The sequence below is a fragment of the Hibiscus syriacus genome, unplaced genomic scaffold (genome assembly GCF_006381635.1).
Source record: "Hibiscus syriacus cultivar Baekdansim isolate YM2019G1 unplaced genomic scaffold, ASM638163v2 tig00005352_pilon, whole genome shotgun sequence".
Lineage (NCBI taxonomy): Eukaryota > Viridiplantae > Streptophyta > Magnoliopsida > Malvales > Malvaceae > Hibiscus > Hibiscus syriacus.
The window spans coordinates 37,928-57,305 of NW_024062053.1; the positions used below are offsets into that span (position 1 = coordinate 37,928).

At 35.1% G+C, this 19,378-nt stretch overlaps 1 protein-coding gene and 1 pseudogene across 2 annotated transcripts; both read left to right on the top strand.

Annotated features, from left to right (window-relative positions):
* Positions 1 to 3,991: 3,991 nt before the first annotated feature.
* Positions 3,992 to 5,076, top strand: LOC120199109 (annotated as a pseudogene).
* A 10,911-nt stretch (positions 5,077 to 15,987) lies between these two features.
* LOC120199112 (glycine-rich RNA-binding protein RZ1A-like) lies at positions 15,988 to 18,385 on the top strand. Of its 2 annotated transcripts, XM_039200309.1 has the most exons (4): positions 15,988 to 16,112; positions 16,585 to 17,110; positions 17,222 to 17,233; positions 17,815 to 18,385. In XM_039200309.1, the coding sequence occupies exons 1-2, from the start codon at positions 16,002 to 16,004 to the stop codon at positions 17,098 to 17,100; spliced, it is 627 nt and encodes a 208-aa protein (XP_039056240.1). In that variant the 5' UTR covers positions 15,988 to 16,001; the 3' UTR covers positions 17,101 to 17,110; positions 17,222 to 17,233; positions 17,815 to 18,385. The 2 variants fall into 2 exon arrangements, with proteins under 2 accessions (XP_039056240.1, XP_039056239.1); XM_039200308.1 differs by lacking the exon at positions 17,815 to 18,385 and having other exon boundaries at positions 17,222 to 17,507.
* The last annotated feature ends 993 nt before the right edge of the window (positions 18,386 to 19,378 follow it).

The window sequence follows — 19,378 nt, forward strand, 5'->3', positions numbered from 1 at the left end:
ATTACTGAAGATTTAATCCTTGTTTGACTCTTCAGTGTTATAATCTTTCAGTACATATCTCCGAAAGTACTCTTACTCTTGTTAAAGCTACTAGTTGATAAGGTTATTTTCATATCAATATTTGATAAACTAGTCTGTGCATATTCTTTCTTTCTTCATCTTCTTTTTTTCGCTCTTGCATGTTGACATTAGCTTTTAGTTTAATTTTATCCAGTAATGCACCTAATCTAGAACTCTCAATTACCCTAAACCTGAAATATGACTATTTAGCACATTTGAAAGTTTATGTACAGAACAAAATACAAAAGTGTGAGATTTATCGTTTAATAAAGAGTTGAAAAATATATTTTATCTTTCTCTATTGGTATATGGGATACAGATTCATAATCAAATTCATAAAGTGTTTCGGTAGCATGATTGAATTGAGACTCATTGTTGGTCAAACCCAAAGAATCCCTTATTTCTTGTAATAACATGCAAAATGAAGGATCCTTTGAAAGTTGAAGAAATTGGTTTGAATTCCTATGTTGGACACTCAGATGCATTTATCTCTCCATCAATGTTTTCTCTTTTTTGGTGGATGTTACATAGAATTATTCATAACACTCTTTAATTTTTATTTCAGACCAGTGAACCACCTGTGATTGGTCTAAGACCTCTAAATTCCTCAAATTCGGTTTCTAGTATGGGTTATGACCAGCTTATCCAGCAATACCTGCAACAGCAAAACCAATCCCACTTTCGTCTGTAACAGATGTCAGTTGTCAGTCAGTCATTTAGAGAACCTGGGATGAAATCGATGCAGGCTGCAGTCTGCACAGTGTAATCCTGATCCATTTGGATTACTTGGTTTGCAAAGTGTGCTAAGGATGAGCGATTCTGATCTGACGTCTCTTGCTCTTGGAATTGATCTAACAACACTAGGGTTATATTTGAATTCATCAGAAAATCTTTACAAAATAAAAAAATGTTAAGGTTTTAGTGAAGGGAAAAATAAATAAAAGGGAGAACATGGCATTGGCAAAAGTTAAATGCACATTCCTAAAATGGTGTGGTCCATCTCACAATTCTCACTGCTGCTTTTCGCTTATATTTGTATCCACATGATGGATACACGAATCTAAAATAATTTGGAGGATCATTCCACTTGTTTTTTTTTAAATCATCATTCGATTTGAAAACTTGCATATATTACAAGTCTGAAAATATTGTTAAACTCAAGCTCTTGAATTATAATATTATATAAAATTATCTTTAATTACACTTTAAATATATTTAAATTTATAATTTTCTAAAAAATGAAATAAAATTCGATCTATTTTTTTCTCCATGTGTTATACGTGCAGTCTTAGGATACAATATATTGATAATTGACCCAATACTAATCTATTAAATAAAAAAATGACTGGATACCCCAGAATACGAAAGGGAAAAGGTAGTTACTTAACTACCAATGAAAGATAGGCCCCCTGGCATCCAAATACGAATGGGGCACCCCCACTTAAGCATGGATATTGTCATATGATTAGCATTATTAGTTAATATTAAAAAAATAAGATTTTATTAAAAGATAATCTTATATGAGATAATGTTTTAATCTAAAATATTACAAGTATAAAAAGTTAGGGTAAAGTACATAAATAGCCCTCCGACTATAGGGAGTTGTTTTATTGAGGACTCTGACTATTAAAAGTTATAAAATGATCACCTGACTATTCATTGTGTTTTAAACTTGTCATTTTTCTTTTAAAAACTATAACAATTTGAGTTAAACGTTAATCACTTACTGATATATGATATAATTTGATCTCAGAATCTCAATCGACTATTATATTATATTTAACAAGTTAGCGTCAAACTCAACCCACTATCATTTTTTTAACAAAAAAGGACGAGTTTAGAATACAATAAATAGTGTGCCCATTTTGTAATTTTTAATAATCAAAAGACTCAATAAAACAATACTATATAATCGGATGACCATTTGTATACTTTATCTAAAAAGTTAATATTAGATAATTTTTTATGAAATATTTTAATTTTGCTAACAATATTTAAATATTATGACATATTATCACAATTCATACATTTAACTCTACTCGTAAAACTTTTCAATTCTATTGATAATAAATAAAATAATTTTTCAATTAAAATGAACTAATTCATTATCGCCTTCAATAATATTACTATTATAACAAATATTATATTAATATTTTTAAAACGTCAATTAACAATATCTTAAAAGGAGAATAGTGAATCCAAGACAGGAATGTGACAGGTTAGGTGTTTTGACAAAAGGAGATATCAAATACGGGACATTTAGGCTGACTGTCTAAGGTTTGACAAGTGACAATATGTGCAGCATTGGGATTTTAGTGACGTGTGCTTGCTGAATTGTTTTATGGAAAAATGATTGAAATGATTGACGCAACTACTTAGCTGAACCGAAAACATTTTATATTTGTAGAAAGACGTCAACCATAATAACCCAATTATTTATATTCTGAATTATTAAATTTAATTTTACTTTTCATGAAGTCATAAATTTATAATTTAATCAGATTAGGTGATTCGAATTTTATGATTAATAAAGTAATTCATTTATAATTACACTGTTAAATTATAATTTATCATATATTGTATATATCATAATTGGATAAAACACTAAATTATATGAGTGGGTTGAAGTAAGCACTAAGCCATGGACAATTGATATTATGAACCTTCAATTTGACCAACCCATTTGGTTTGTTGGAGAAGGTTGTTATATTTGGATTGGGCCCCAAAACCTTAATCAGATGATTTACAGCTTGGTCTGATATGGGTTGCATTTTTTGGTATTTAAGCCCCGATTTTTAAGAGGTGAATCATGAAACTTTAAATTTTATAATTCTACAAGTAAAGGAAAATTATTGAAGCACGTGAAATAGTGTATTCAACATAAATATTTTCATTTTTTTTAAAAAAAATCACAAGTATTTTGGCCCTAAAAAAAATCATTCTGCTTTGCCATTTTCCATGCGCATTGTTGGGCAAAAGATTGGCATGCTTATGGGTGCTTTAACTCGTTAGCAACTCGATGACTCGGTTAAAATTCGATAAACGTTCGACTGGCGAGCAGCTCGTTAATTTTTAAAAATATATATTTAGTAATTACTTCAAAATTATTTCATTCAAAAAATAAATCTAAATAATTATTATTATTTTTTAATAAATAATAAATTATTATTAATTAATATTATTATTTTAATACAAAAAACCCAACCCTAATATCCTCATATAGTATTAGTAAATTTTATTTTTAGGTAAAAAAATAAGGTAAATTTTTTAGTGAACTTAACGAGCAACGAGTCGAGCTTAACGAGCAACGAGTCGAGTTGAGCAGCAAATTTTTTTGACGAGCACGAGTTGAGTATAAATTTAACGAACTTAACAAGCGAACAATATAATTTTTTAACGAGCACGAATCGAATATTATCTAACTCGCGATCGACTCGTTCGAATCATGCTTATTATCTAACTCGCGATCGACTCGTTCGAATCATGCTCATGTGTGGGTCATCACCGTTGCCCCCACACAAACACGTTTTTGCTTTTAAATAGGATTTTTTTGAAATTATTATTTTTTATTAAGCGCGATTAAAATATAGTATTTGTTTTAACTATTTTCAATTATTTTACTATGAACGCCTCAGTGTAATGGCCTTTAGCCCAGTTGTTACCGGCACCGGATTGACATAAAACGAAGTTGTCGGGTCTGAAAACATTAACGAGGAGTGGGCAGAAGGGAGGGTCCTTGACGTTGTTCGAAAAGACGCTGAAAACTGCGATTGTCTTCAAGGTAACGAAGAAATGTATATTTTGATCTAAAGAAACTTGATTAACCTCTGCTGGATTGTCCTTTGTTCTCTTTTAATTAGGGTTTTAGGTTTGTCATTCATTCTGAGGTGGAACGGATCTGGAATGGGAACACTTTTGATTTCGAAGATAAGGGAATAATACCCAAATAAATGGTGTTAACTTTCTCGATTTTCCCATTGCCTAAAGTCTCTGATACAGTGGTGGAGCCTTACAATGCTACTTTATCTGTTCATCAGCTGGTTGAAAACGCTGATTAGTGTATGGTTCTTGACAATGAAGCCTTGTATGATATCTGTTTCCGGACACTTAAGCTCTCCAATCCCAGCTGTAAGTATTCCCATCGAGTTAAACTTTATTTTTTGCTATCGATAGAATGAATGGTTTTGCATTGGATTGCTGATTAGGCTTTGATTTTAGCTATCAATGGAATCATTGGTTTTCCATTGGATTGCTGATTAGGCTTTGATTTTTGCTATCAATGGAATCATTGATTTAGCATTGGATTGCTGATTAGGCTTTGATTTGCTATTTTTTTTGGCTTGCATCTTTGTAATATTGTTTTTGATCCACTTTCAGCTGGTGATCTTAATCATCTAATATCGACAGCAATGTCTGGAGTCACATGCTGCTTACGGTTCCCAGGTCAGCTCAACTCTGACCTTCGAAAACTTGCCGTCAATCTCATCCCATTTCCTCGGCTTCACTTTTTTATGGTCGGTTTTGTGCCTATCACTTCAAGAGGATCCCAACAATACCAAGCCCTAACTGTTCCTGACCTCACTCAACAAATGTGTGACGCAAAGAACATGATGTGTGCGGCCGATCCGCGACATGGCCGGTACTTGACTGCATCGGCCATGTTCCCGTGGTAAGATGAGCACCAAGGAAGTGGACGAGCAGATGTTGAACGTTCAAAACAATAACTTATCCTACTTTGTTGAATGGATTCCCAACAATGTGAAATCAACAGTATGTGACATTCCACCAACCGGTCTCAAAATGGCGTTGACGTTCATTGGGAATTCGACATCAATACAGGATATGTTCAGGCGCGTCCTGATAATACACATTATTTCTTCTACGCTTTTAGACAGTTGGTCGCGTTCTGATTTCGCGAAGTTTTTTTTTCGATTTCCACCAGTTCTTTCGATAAATTTTTCAAAAACCAAGGATGCTGCTTAATCTCTGGGATGCTCATCCTCTGTAAGTAATCAAAGTGTGTATATCATTTCAATTATATACAACTAAGGTTTTTGTTGAACTACGAAGTTTGAAGCCATGAGAATTTGTGTCAAAGGTCTAATATTTCTTCATCTAATCAAGACATTTTTGTACAAAATATTCTTTGATATAATTGATCCAGTGTAACAGCTAAATGAACTTCAGCAGGTGAACTCCTTGCTTCTACACTATCAACTTCAAATGAGTAAAGGCCATCTCGCTCCTTCCCTTGCAATAAAACATCTCCAGAGTCCTTATCACGAACACAACAGTGAGTGGCATAGGACTCAAAATACACACCCTCGTCCCTAGCAAGCTTTGAGACGGAGATAAGATTTTTAATTATTGAGGGAACATACAATAAATTATTTAACAAAATAGCTCGAGAGGTAGTACTCAAAGCATATTTACTACAAGCATTAACGGGTAAGGAAACACTATCACCTACAACGAGATTAATTGGATCGGATAGATCATCTTTGTGAAGAATGTTGGAAGAGTCTAGGGTCACGTGATGTGTAGCCCCCGAATCCACAACCCAACGATCTCGGTTAGATTCAGTGAAAGCTTACGGCTGAGATGAGAAACATACTATACCCTCAGCTCGCGTCTTTTTGTAACACAAACAACCATCACCCTTAGGCGAACCAGTCTCCAAGCTGGTATAAGATGTATTACTAGTATTACCAGCACAATTATGATCAGTAGATTTACCAAAAAAAAAATATTGTCAAACCGAAACCAATAATCATCAACGAGATGGCCGTTATTCCTGCAAAGTTGACATTGCACCTTAGAGCATCCACGCCCTCATCCATCATATCTACCTCGAGCTTTGTGTACATGAGTATTCTACCGATCGAACGAATAAATGCTATTCTCCTTAGTTCTAGTAGCAACATGAGTTAGGTGAACACTCATCAGTAGTTACTCGTCCTGCGTATCGTAACCAGCAAGTTGCATCTCTGCATCGATTAGAACAGATGTAATCTTATCAAGCGTCAATATCTCCTGGATAGTGGATATAAATGCCACATATGGCTGATATTCCGGATGAAGGCCCTTCATAATACACGCGATGTGTTGAGCTTGCGAAACCGGGCTGTTACACGAGCTTAAGGTATCACAAACCTCCTTTATACGACTAATATAGAGTTACATACTGTCATGGCCCTTTTTTTTTATAGATTACAGCTTGTAGTGTAGGATGATGACCACCGTGGTTGATTGGTTTGTAAAAAACTGCAAGATCGTCCTCTAGATCTCCCTCACTGTGTCCGCCCCAATGAATTGTGATAGCAGAGACGGGCTGATGGCAGACAGTAGTTATGAGGCAAGGGCACTGTCCTGAGCAACATATTCCTCATAAAGCTCATTGACAACCATGTCACCACTCTCATTAGCCACCATCTCCGGTAGAGGTTGCATTGATCCAGTTAACAGCGAGCCGATGATTATGAACTGTCAACAATACTTGTTGTTTCTATAACAAGAAATTTGTCTCATCAAGGATATTATTAACCTTCTTGTTGGAGAATGATTTGCCAGCAGACGTTGAAAACTCCATGAACATCGAGGTGAAGAAGCAACAATAGAAGCATAGAAATGAGAGAAAAAAAAAAAAATGTAACCACCCCTCAGATCCGTTTGGTGATAGATACTATGATGGATTTTTTTATGAATAGTGCAAAGCACGTAAAATATTTTTTAATGTCACAACCCAATTTAGAGGCTATGTTTTAGAAATTATAAAGTATTAAATTTAAAATGGTATTTTGAAAGAAATTGAGGATTAAAGTGTAAAATCGCAAAATTGACATACGATTTTAGGAAGTGAAGGAAAATTCAGGGACTTAAACCCGAATTTGCCCATTTTGTGTCGACAGAGAGAATATATGTTTGGTTTCTGGTTTCAAACCAGAGAGAAAGCAATCCCAATTTTCCCCATTTCCTCTCACCCGCCAACCCCCTTTTGAGCTCCGATTTCTTCACCGTTCGGTCACCGTTCGTCAATCCGACACCACTAATAGACTCACCATTAAACGAAGAACAAAACTCGACCTCTATCCCGTTGTGTATCGGCATCGTTCGCTGTAAATATTAACCAGAAGCTTTGTCAGTTGTAACTCGATCGCTGTTGGTTTTCCATCGATCCGGTCACCCGTTCATCACACCTCTTACACCATCGGACTCATCGTCACCATGCGCTCAAAATCCGATCGAAATCATCGTGTCATTGTTGATCCATCATAATCACTCACCAGCCACCGTTGGAGAGGTTCGTATGTTTCAAAACTTTTGAAATCAGTTATGTTTCGTTGAAAAGTAACACTTGCAAGAGACTCCCGAGGTCTCAATCTACAAGTCTGGAAAATTTCACGCCGAATCGACGACTGTAACCGTTGCACGCGTCGCACGCACCACCCCCTGCGCGTGGGCCTCGTCTGACAGCCTGGAGAGTTGGCTGATCGGTTGGACTGGTCTGAATAGGCTAGTCCGGTCTGGATCAAAATAACCGAGCCAAACCGAACCATCTGGATAGAGTCGACCGAGCCGAGGAGCCGATCCGTTGACCGTGTTGATCGTTGACTACTGTTGACCGACCGTTGACTTTTTTCGGTAACACCTATCCCTACGTTTTTTGACGTCATGAGTTTGTTTTAGGTCCGTTTTGCCAAATTCGAACCCGTTAAGTTGGTTTTCACTAATTAATCACCTGATTCGATCATTTTTCGCAATCAAGCTTCGTTTTTGATAAAATTTACATTGTTATGTATTTGAGGAATTATAGGAAGTTGAATTAAAGATTGAGGGCGTTCGAATAAAATTTAACTGGTCGATCAGTATGGCACGAAAATTGAGGTAATACATTACTACATTTTTATGTTTTATGGACCATGTTGGTATTGGTAAATGAATGAATGAAAATGTTTGGTCTTATCTTGGTACTTAATTAATTCCTACACTCGATCCGAATGCGGTAAAAAGTCGGTAAATGAATAAAATTATGATGGCTTGTACAAGAAATTAGAAGTTTGATAAGGAATAATTTCAAGTTTAGAGATTATTCGGAAAAGTAATTAACTCTAGGATCTCTAAATTTTATTTATCATTGTTAAGATTTTTAATACCGAAATTACCTGGTTAAGAATTTACGAAAATACCATTGAGAGATAAAATAGTCTGAGTTGACCTTAAATGAGAAAATACTCTGAGAATTCATACCGAACCCGATAAATTATTGATTTAATTATTAAGATCCTACTTTGGTACAGAAATTTCCTGATAATCCGTTCGTAACATTTGAGAATGCAATTGACCCGAAAATCTTCGAGTTATGAGTAAATACCTGAAGAATAATTTATCGATGGCGCTCTTTTGTCAGAATTGTTCAAAATGACTTAAATAGATGATAAGTTTGAATTAAATAATAAGATCGGACGGAAGGAAAAGATTAAAATATCTTGGATCCGTAAAATGACCAAAATACCCCTTGAATGCAAATGACCCAAGAATATCACTAAGCTCAGGAATGATTGAATATCCTGGAAGGGCAATGAATTGATCAGTCGACAAGTATCAGTTCTAGAAGTGGTTCAGTTCTAGTTGTTTGATAATCCGATCGATCAACATAGATGGTAAATGTCATGAATCTTCGTTCTCCCTTATCAGCTCAAATCACTCTGGTCATATCTGAAAAACAAGTAACTTATATCCAAAGAATTCTAAAAAAATTTCTAAATAATTAATGATTTCATCTGCTAATGAACTCTTCCGATAGTGATTCTAACTTCCGACATTCTATCAGTATATTGAATATATGTGTTTCTCTACCTGATAAGATTATCGTGTATCTCCGAATCATATCTGAAAACTCCAGTGTGTTCCTTGTGTGCAATATAACTGTTTTAAATAATTTTTTAAATATCTATTTGAAATCTGATGTGCACATGATTGTTTTCTCTGATTTGAAATATAATGGTTGAACTGATTTGAGTGGCAGGCTCAATCACTGCGGTTAACTCCTTTTATAGATTCTGCAAGTCTGGTAATTCCTTATTTTACGGACTGAAAAATGTTTTCTACGGGATACTCTGGGATCTGGTATGAAGACTCTGGCAGGTTCAGTCACTGCGGTTAATTCTTTTTATAGGTTCTGCACTGACTAGTAATTCTTTACGGACCTAAGGCGACCCTTGGGTAGGCTCTGCTGCCCTGAGATTTTTCTTGGGTAGGTATCTGTGGCCCTGAGAATTTTCTTAGGTAGGCTCGCAGGCCCCAAGGTACTCCCTTAGGTTATGTAGTTCTGGGGAAATGCGTTGGCGTTCGGTTGGAGAGACTACTATAGTTTTAAAAAAAATCTATATGTTTTCCTGGTTTTTGTGAGAACACACTAGACAACCTATTCTGATCTCCTGAACCCAGACATCTGAAATATTTCAATATGAACTGAAAGCTTATTTTTTATTACTACCTGAAATATCCGTAGAATCTCTGATTAGCATAAAAATCTGTAGATGTCTGAACCAATAAGGAAACATATGATTATATGTTATTTGCATGTTCCTCAGCATCTCTAATAGTTCTATATTACTGAGTTTTTCGAAGCTCACTCGGTCACATTTTTCAGGTTAAAAGGATTGAACCAGTACAACTATCAACATCAGTAAGGGAGTTTTCCGGCGTTGTTTACAGAGTATGGTACATGTGATTAGGGGGCATGTACGTTGTATTTTGTTTTTATATCCGAGTCTGAAATCTATTTTATTTCTGAATATGATTTAATTTTACTTTTGTATTTATAAATTATTTTATGATTTTAAGTGTTTTAATAAAAATGTTAATTTTTTACTATTTTTACGGTAAATCGTTTCAACGACTTTAATGTGACCTTAATGTGACACCTAGATTAGTTCAAATCATCCGTATTAATATAAGAGTTACATTAAATGCACGAGAAAACAAATTACAACACAATGTTCTTTATATAGCTAACTACCTACCCGCTGACTATGCCAACTCATAACTGACTAGAACAGTCTGGAACAACTCGTAATGTCTAGAAGCTAGTCTAGAAGCAAGAGGCAATTAGGGCCATATTTCATAACCTATTAAGGTTCATGGAAGTAGCTAGTGGTGGCATCATTCGAAACCATGACAGTGACTGGATCGTGGGATATAATTGACATATTGGACGTTGCTGTTGTGAACTCAAGAACACACTGATATGAATTGAAGATGCTAAAGCTGTATTTTCACTGAAGCACAAGAGAATTACAGTAACTAAGAAGATAGAAGGGAGATAGGATAGAAGAAATACAGAGAAGACGAGAGAGAATTAGAGAGGAAAGAGGATAACAGATTTCAACAATATTTTTCATGCTTTCCTTCTATCTTCTATTGCCTTTAATAGCCAGCTAATGTAACCACCAAACGAATCGATTTTGGAATGCCCTTTCTTACGTGTATTCTTCCTCACCATTTGCTGACTTGGCAATGATTGATGTGCTTGCTGAGTTGGCATGGACTGCTCTTGGGTCATAACAATACCCTCCTCTTGGAAAAGAACCTTGTCCTCAAGGTTCGAAGAAGATGTTGAACCTGAATTTTCCAACCGAGGTTGTGGAGTGATCAGTTGTTGAAGAATGTCGTGACATGGCTTAAGCATGGCTGCATGAACAACTCGATGTAGTCGAGGAGATGCATGTAGCTCCGGCTTATACGCCCCAATACTCATCCTTTGAAGAATCTCGTAGAGTCTGAAATAATTGGGTCCAATATCGTGCTGCTTGTGAAACCAAAGTGACCTCTGACAATATGGTTGCAAGCATAAAAACATCCAACTACCCACTTGCAGGGTATTATCTCGACGCTTATGGTCAACTTGCATTTTCATTCTTTGTTGTTCTCGAGTTAAATTTGACTCTAATCCTAGCCACAATGTATCTCGTTGTATCAACAATCTATCTCCTCCAAAATTTGGATCAATATTCTCATGATTTCTCCAATTCTGATGCATAACATTACTCCCATCTCTGAATAGGACCTTGTCCACAAGGTCCCAAGTAAAATTTGCTTTCCGAAACTCCTCCATAGTCATCCAATTAGTTGTCTCATTACATAGATCCTCCCATTGAACTAACACTTCAGGCTCCAGAACTTCATTTATCATTAATTCCCATGGTGCTAGAAAATGAAACAGTTTGTATTTATCATCAATTGTTTCTGACATCAATAGTGGTATGATTTGCATACCCATAGATCGCACACGTTTCTTAAGAGAAAACATACGAACAACATGGGAAATTCTTGAAGTTGTGCGCACATCCAGTTTATATGCAACACTTTCAATCCATTCAAGACCACCGAATGACCCAAAGTACATTTGACATAACTGCGGATTGCTCTGAAAGAAAAGTGGTAGCTGCCGGTTTGGTTGTAATTTGTCAAAAACCAAATCGCTTGTTACACTTGCATCATGATTAATACCATCTTTGCTCGGTGCTAACCTGTTTTGCATTTCAATCAAATACTTAATCCATCCGAAGTTGTCGAAGTCCTTTGGTAGGTTAGCACAATAACAATATCCTGATAAAGCTTGCCCCCCACTTCTTCGAAAAACAATTGCCGGTAAATGTTTATCAATACACGTATCACTTTGAGCATTCACTTCATTCCAAGCTAACAAATAGTTGATATATTGAGGATCTTCAACAACTGTCTCGACAAGTTTTGCAAGTTTAACAAGTCCATCAGCTTTAACAAAATTAATTATAGCGCTAAGGATTTGATCACCATCTCCATAAACATCAATATGAAGCTTCCAAAAGAAGAACCACTGAGAAATGAAAATGACGGCAATGACTTCAAAAATTCTAATGATTTGAGGCATATACTTTTCCATTAGCAGAAGCCTAAACTTGGAAGGATCATTAAACTCAACCAGCACCTTCATATGTGGAAACACCCATGAATGAATCCCTCTAAACTTTTCCCAAATATGAACAATTAGAAACATGAAATTCCTAACAGATAATCTCTTATATGCAACTCCCATAAGCTGTAATTTATATCCATTGTCAGCAACATACGATGCACACAACATCCAAGAATTTAATCTTAGATACTTAACGATATGAAAACTTAATTCAAAGTGATGGTTTCCACACTTACTGCCATTGACATGATTTTGGATGCTCCTTACATGTAGGTTCCCCATCTCATTTGGTAACTGCTCTTGTAATTTAATATTCTGATCTTCAATCGGAATTTCTGTTGTTTCCACAGGTTTAGATGAACCTATGATTCCCGTTATTTCACTTGGAAAATCAATTTTCTTACTGCTTCGATTTGTTTGGTCTTCAACGCCATATTTCTTTGGTGTTGGCAAATCGTCGAACATGTAGTGAGCATTTATGCTTAAGTCATTTTGCTTAGCCTTAACTTTCTCCGATCCATCGATTTCAGGGTGTTCATTGAACGTCAGCCCCAACTGCATTGAGATTGCAGTTATTTGACGCATTACATCCTGAAGCATTTGATGGGTCTTTTCGTTTACTTGCTTCTGCTCCTCAGCATGAGCTTCAAGAGAACCCAATAGTTGTTCGTGGCGAGCGACAGTCTCCTGCAGACTTTTAATGGCCTCTGTTTCATTCATCATAGCTCAATCTCTCAACTAAAGCACCAATGTTGTGAACTCAAGAACACACTGATATGAATTGAAGATGCTAAAGCTGTATTTTCACTGAAGCACAAGAGAATTACAGTAACTAAGAAGATAGAAGGGAGATAGGATAGAAGAAATACAGAGAAGACGAGAGAGAATTAGAGAGGAAAGAGGATAACAGATTTCAACAATATTTTTCATGCTTTCCTTCTATCTTCTATTGCCTTTAATAGCCAGCTAATGTAACCACCAAACGAATCGATTTTGGAATGCCCTTTCTTACGTGTATTCTTCCTCATCATTCGAAACCATGACAGTGACTGGATCGTGGGATATAATTGACATATTGGACGTTGCTCAGTGCTCCACGTTGAGCTTTGGGGACTTTTGAACAGACTCCATCTAGTCTTGAAGCATGAAGCTAGACGCATCATGGTGGACATGGATAACGTTAAAGCTATCAGACTGATTACCACCCCTAGTCAATGTTATGAACTGACTCTAATCTAGAGAATATGAGAGATGTTGTAGCAAAGATGGACAGTCGAGCTTGTTCTCATTCCTATGGAAGTTAACGGTGTTTTCGATGCTCTCAGAATGATGCACCGTTATGGCTACATGATGCACGTAGGGCTCTCAGAATGGCAAAACCCGCCTGGTACTATCCAATTGCTTCTTCAAGATGACAAAGCGGGCTTGGAGAATAACCCCGAATTACAGCTAAAATCTTTACTTTCTTTGTTACCAAAGAATAAGAGATTAGAAAACTGTATGAATCTTTTAAAGAAACGTTGGATAATGTTTAGAATAATAAATAATAAAATTTTTATATTACCTTAATGAATTATAGGTGTTGGCTTTTATTTTATTAATATCATATTTTAAGTTTTTTTAAGATTTAATATAGGAATAAGTGTATTAACTATACTTCAAATACGATTTGATGCTTATAATTTTTTATTAAAAATATATCTTTAACGTTTTTTTTGTTATATTTTTAGGTGTCTATTGTTATATTTTTATTTTTTTAATAATAAAAATATTATTTATAAAAGGAAAAAAATAAAAAAAAGCCTAATTTTATTAAAAAATTATTTAAAAAAACCCAATCCTTTGTCCCTGCCCACTCCACTGCACATCATCACCGTCATAAACGGCCACCCCCGTTCCCCACAGTCTCGAATGGAGAAAAACTTTTATCTTAGGTCGACCATTATTCCAACCAGAGAGAAACACTTTTATCCCGAAGATGGACATAAAACTCGAAATAACCACCATAACGATGAGGAAGAAGAAGAAGAAGACGAAGACACAGAAGATGAAGAAAAATACAACTTCAATAAAAGATGCAGTATCAATCACATTCTGCATCGGCAGATTGTTATGAACCAGCTTCAGTAAGAATACAAAAGATGACAGAGTGTAACTATTTTTTCATATGTGAAATAAAATTATTCAATTCCTTAAATTTAATGTGAAAATATTTATTAGTTATTATTATCACTTTAATAATTTCTTTTGAGAAATTTGTAAAGATATCAAGATAATTATGATTATAATGGTTAAGAATCACTTGAGTTAATATGTGATGTTGACCAAGGAAATCATAGAAATGACTAAAAAAGAATTAGGTTAACTATTAGTGAGTGAATTTATTGGTGAGCCCAAAGGAATCAACCCAAAACAATAGTTTTAGAAACCCAAGAGAAATTGAGGATTAAAAGGGTGAATATTTATTTATTTATATAATGCTATTTATCTATTATAACGATTACACATATTACGATAAATCGATTCTAAGTAAGTGGTTAATATCATGACACAGTTGATCGTTTTTTTACTTATCTATTTTATATACTATTTTTCAATCAATGCTAACTCCTCAATTATTTGATAATGAACACTCAAATTCCCTAATATTATTTATGCTCGAACTCAAAACCTTTAAGGATAACAATCATCTATTTAATTATTGAAATAATTTAATTGGTGCATATTTTAATCACTTACATTATTAATTTATTATAATAATTGTTTTTAACGACAAAATTATCAATAAAAATAATATTTAAGTCATTAAAATTAATTTTAGAAATATGTCTAACGTTTACTAAGCTTATTATCACGCTAGATAAAAATATTGAATTAGAAATATTATCAAATTTAAGTATCAAATAAGTAATTTAATAACAAGTATTTAGGAAAACAAAACCTAGTTTTATGGTTAAACCGTTAAAGACACCGCGTACCGCTTTCGCTTCCACTATTCAGACTCTATCGCTTCGCTTTATTTGTTTCTCACCCCATTGTTTATTTTTTAGGGTTCCTTCGAGCTTTATTTCTCTTTCGCTTTTCTGCTTGTTCGGTACGCCCTTCGTCTCTTTTTTCTGTCTTTTCTTTACATTAAACCTTTATCTTCTCAGCGATCTCGTAATTGTGTGTTCGTTTTCGATTAGGGTGTATTTAATTGCTTTTTGGCTTCGGGTCTGAATCATTATCGAATTGCTCTATAACGCTTTCCGTTTATATCTGTTGTTGTTTTTCATTCTGTTAGTGGATTATGAGTGTTTTAATTATCTGTTTTTTAAGTGAATTCTTGAATTATATTCGATTGTAGAGGGCTATTTTTAGGGTTTTGCGGATAATCACGAGTGGGCTTCTCAAACTTTTCTTTCAATCTATACAGAAATACTCATATGTAATTTAGGGTTTGATCGAGATAATACCAAGAAACAGGATGTCAGTATTGATGATAAATAAAAGGGAATTTTTTGCTGCTGTGTAATTATCTGTTCTGCGTTTTCTATATTAAACATGTTTTGGTGAATGCAATGAAGTGGTTTTTTTATATGCAGTAGCCGGTCATTTAATTTTTTTTGTTACCAAATGTTTGGTACCTTCAATCGTTTCTAATTCTCACGAGTGATTTCTTTTGATTGTGTGGTGTGGTATTTATAATTGTGTAATGTGTTTCCATCTTTTGGGTTCTGATATTTGCAAATAAAAGATACTGGGTATGCAAGTAAATTGATCCCTTGTGGTAGTAGAAGTTTTATCAGTCATAATTTGCTTCTATTATTTTTTGTTCGTGCTTTGAAATCCTCTTGCTTGATCATTTACATATATTTAGCATGTGGCGTACATTTCTGGATATTGATGTGGTGATGGTATGTCAATTTCAAAAACTAGACACGCTTATGCTAGTAGATAATTTTGTATCAATATTCCTTTTCTGAAAAATGCAGCTTAAAGTATGACAGAAGACGTAGAATACCGTTGTTTTATTGGTAACCTGTCATGGTCAACATCAGATAGGGTCCTAAAGGATGCTTTTGAGAAGTTTGGAAATCTTATTGAGGCTAAGGTATTGAATCATAAAACTCTCTCTTCATGACACCTTTTATGTTATTTTTTTTTTCAAACTTGTACACCGATTACCATCATCAAATTGAATCGTTGTCAAAACATATTTTCTTTCTTGTAACTTTTACATATGGTAATAGTTTTATTTAATTTATTTGCTTTTGGGTGTCTCTGGTTAACTTCTATGCTGCCCACCTTCTTCCGAATGTGTTGCCCATCTCTATTTTGAAAACTATTCTTTGTACCTGTGGATGTCAGTTTATGCTTCAATTTGGAGAGAAGGAAATGAAAAGCCCGAAAGGACTATATTTAATCGAACAAAACTAGGAATCACAATAGAATTATTTATTTAAAGCATTATAATTGATAAACTGTTATGGAACTTTTTTGTTCTTCTGAATACATGATGGCTTTAGTGTTTACAATTTTTTCCTGCTCACCACAATTTGTCTGAAAACTTTTAATTGGTTCAGGTCGCTGTTGACAAGATTTCTGGCCGTTCTCGTGGATTTGGATTTGTCTCTTTTGATGAGAAAGCGGCCATGGAAGAAGCTATTGAAGAAATGAATGGAATGGATTTGGATGGGAGGAATATAACTGTTGATAGAGCTAAGCCTCAGCAAGGGTCAGGAAGAGATTATGATGGTGACCGTAACCATAACCGTGATCGTGGACGTGATCGTGACCATGACCGTAGCCGGGGTTATGATGGTGGGCGTGGATCTAATGGTGGGGAGTGTTTTAAGTGCGGGAAGCCAGGGCATTTTGCTAGGGAGTGTCCGAGTGATGGGGCTAGGGGTGGCAAGTATGGTGGTAGGGATGATCGTTATGGTGGTGGTAGTCGTTATGGTCCTGATCGGAATGGAGATCGATTTGGTGGGCGCAGCAGGGATGCAGGCAGTCGTGGGGGGTCTGGAAGTGATAGGTACGGTCGTGATCGTTCTGGACCATATGATCGTCGTGGAACTGGAGCTCCTCGTTCTGGTTAAGCTGCTTGTGGTATGCATATTTACTTTCGTTCTTCTTTTTTGCTTGCTTTTTTCCTTCTCCCCTTGTAGAATGAAATTTGTTTTTTTCATTGGACTGATGGAAGCTTTATTTTTATTGCAGCTGATGAACCAGGTTGCTGCTTTTATGGCAAAGCATGAAGTTTCTTTCTTACAGGATGTGCTATCTTCATTGTTGTCTGGGTGGAACATTATAATAGTTCAGTCCTTTGAAGTGTGAACCTTGGCACAAATCTACAACTATTTATGTGTTCCTAAAGTGCTGTGTTCGATGTTTTGGTTCGATGGAGTTTTTATGCTTTCTTGACATGCACTTTCAAATATGGTCTTGTGCTCTCTGAATGCTCCATTTTCTGTGACTGATGCATTATCAACAGCACTTGCCGTTACTTCTGTCCAACTTCTCGTTGACTTTTTCATTGCCCGATTATGAAAGATGGCCTGGTCATTGCATGGGTATTTGGAAGGAATGATGGGGAGGGGTACACCATTTGGGTTTTTTTGCTTTTTCACACTTGAGGAGTAGAATATTTAGTTAGAAGTAATGCCCAATTTGGCTGCCCTGTTTTCGGTATCTTAGTAAATAAACAGGAGTCAAGCTGGTAATTTATTATCCTGGTGAATTGTTTAGATCTGTGCTAGTTTTTTTTTTACGTAATGGTTTGTGTAGTATTAATGCTGTTCACCTTTTGGCAGGATGCTTGGGCCGTTTTTGATTTTTATGGATACTTTATTGGGTTACTTTGTTGCTAATTGGACATGGTTTTATAAACTTTAAAATTGGGATTGTTTTTGGGCGCAACAAGGCATCTGCATAGCAGTTGAATGTTAGCACACCCTATGCGCGCTGATGAAAGAGTTCCATGTCTCTCTAAAACACATCAGCAACTGCTGCTATTTGTTCCCTTGTGTCTATACCTCTGTTTGGGGTTAAGGTTCCCATTTTTGCCCAGTTTTTCTACCAGGCTCTAGGGACTTGATCTTTTTGGCCAAGTTGGGAAAAGTGGTTGATATATAGTTCTTTTGGCTCAGATCGTGCTTTTCAAATCCTATTCGGTTGCTAGAGTCAAACTCTTCAATTTGAGGTTTGGTTTAACACTGGCTGTGCTATCTTATTTTCTTAGCCCTATATGCCCTGAAAGGAAGCTGCTCCTTGGTTCCTCAGTCCTAAAATTGTTGGAATGCATGATGAGATATTTTCTTGGTTTTCCTGCATATATGAATTGTTTGTTGAGTTTATGGTCTCAACATCATCATCATAATGCCTACATGTATGCTTTGATACTAGCCGTTGGTGATTAACTAGGATATCCCATCAAACAGGTTCATAGAATAAAATTGAATTTAACATGGTATTCTTTTAGCATTAGCTATTCTTGGATTCATACTTCCATAGACCATTCTAATTGAATCAGGTTTTGTTTGAACGGTAGCTTCTTGCTTTATTATCTAGTTGAACAGATGACATATTCATGATTTTTGTTGGAAATCATTTGAATTAGTAAAATGAAGTCATGATTTTGTTTACATCACTTGTCAGTTTGGCATTATTTGTACAAATATTTGGTCATGTTTGTAAGTTTCGTTAAAATCTTCGAATATTTAGAAGATTAAGATAGTGAATAAGGTTTATTTTGTTTTTTGGTCTCTTTTCAACCAATTCTTAAATTTTGTTTGGATAAGCTTTGTATATTACCCAAAGGAAAAAAACAGTAAACAGCTGCGGGGTACCATTACATTTACAACCAAATCAACTCTAACCTGCAGTGGAACACCCGTGTTAATACTTTTCCCTCCCAGCCTAATTTGAATAGGCAAATTTGGCCCAACAGGCTAGTGAAAATATTGGCCCATTAAATCATTTCAAAATTAATTTAGGATTTATTACATGTGTTACAGTGATTTGGAATTCATCACGTGGGAATGACGAGTTTTAATAAAAAAATTATTAGAACTTGTATTCCGGCATGATAAATTTTAATAAAAAGATATATATTTTTTTTTAAATTTGTTATGTAGACGTGACAATTTTAAATAAAAAATATTAGTTGAGCAAATTTGTGAGGTGAGCGTGACGAGTTTTATCTACATAATAGTATTTACCGATATCAAATTAATGTTGGAGATGGCTTAATGGGCAAATGATTTTATCCGTCTAACCTATTAGGTCAATTTTTGCTGTCTGATTCACCTCCTCCATTATATCCAATATAACCCCTTTCTCCTATTCTTGATTCTAGGATTGCAGTAGATAATTGTG

Bases quoted from the DNA above. Each gene is read 5' to 3' on its own strand.
- LOC120199112 (XM_039200309.1), top strand. From the start codon at position 16,002: ATGACAGAAGACGTAGAATACCGTTGTTTTATTGGTAACCTGTCATGG. The intron at 16,113-16,584 runs GTATTGAATCAT...TAATTGGTTCAG, and splicing joins GAAATCTTATTGAGGCTAAG to GTCGCTGTTGACAAGATTTC.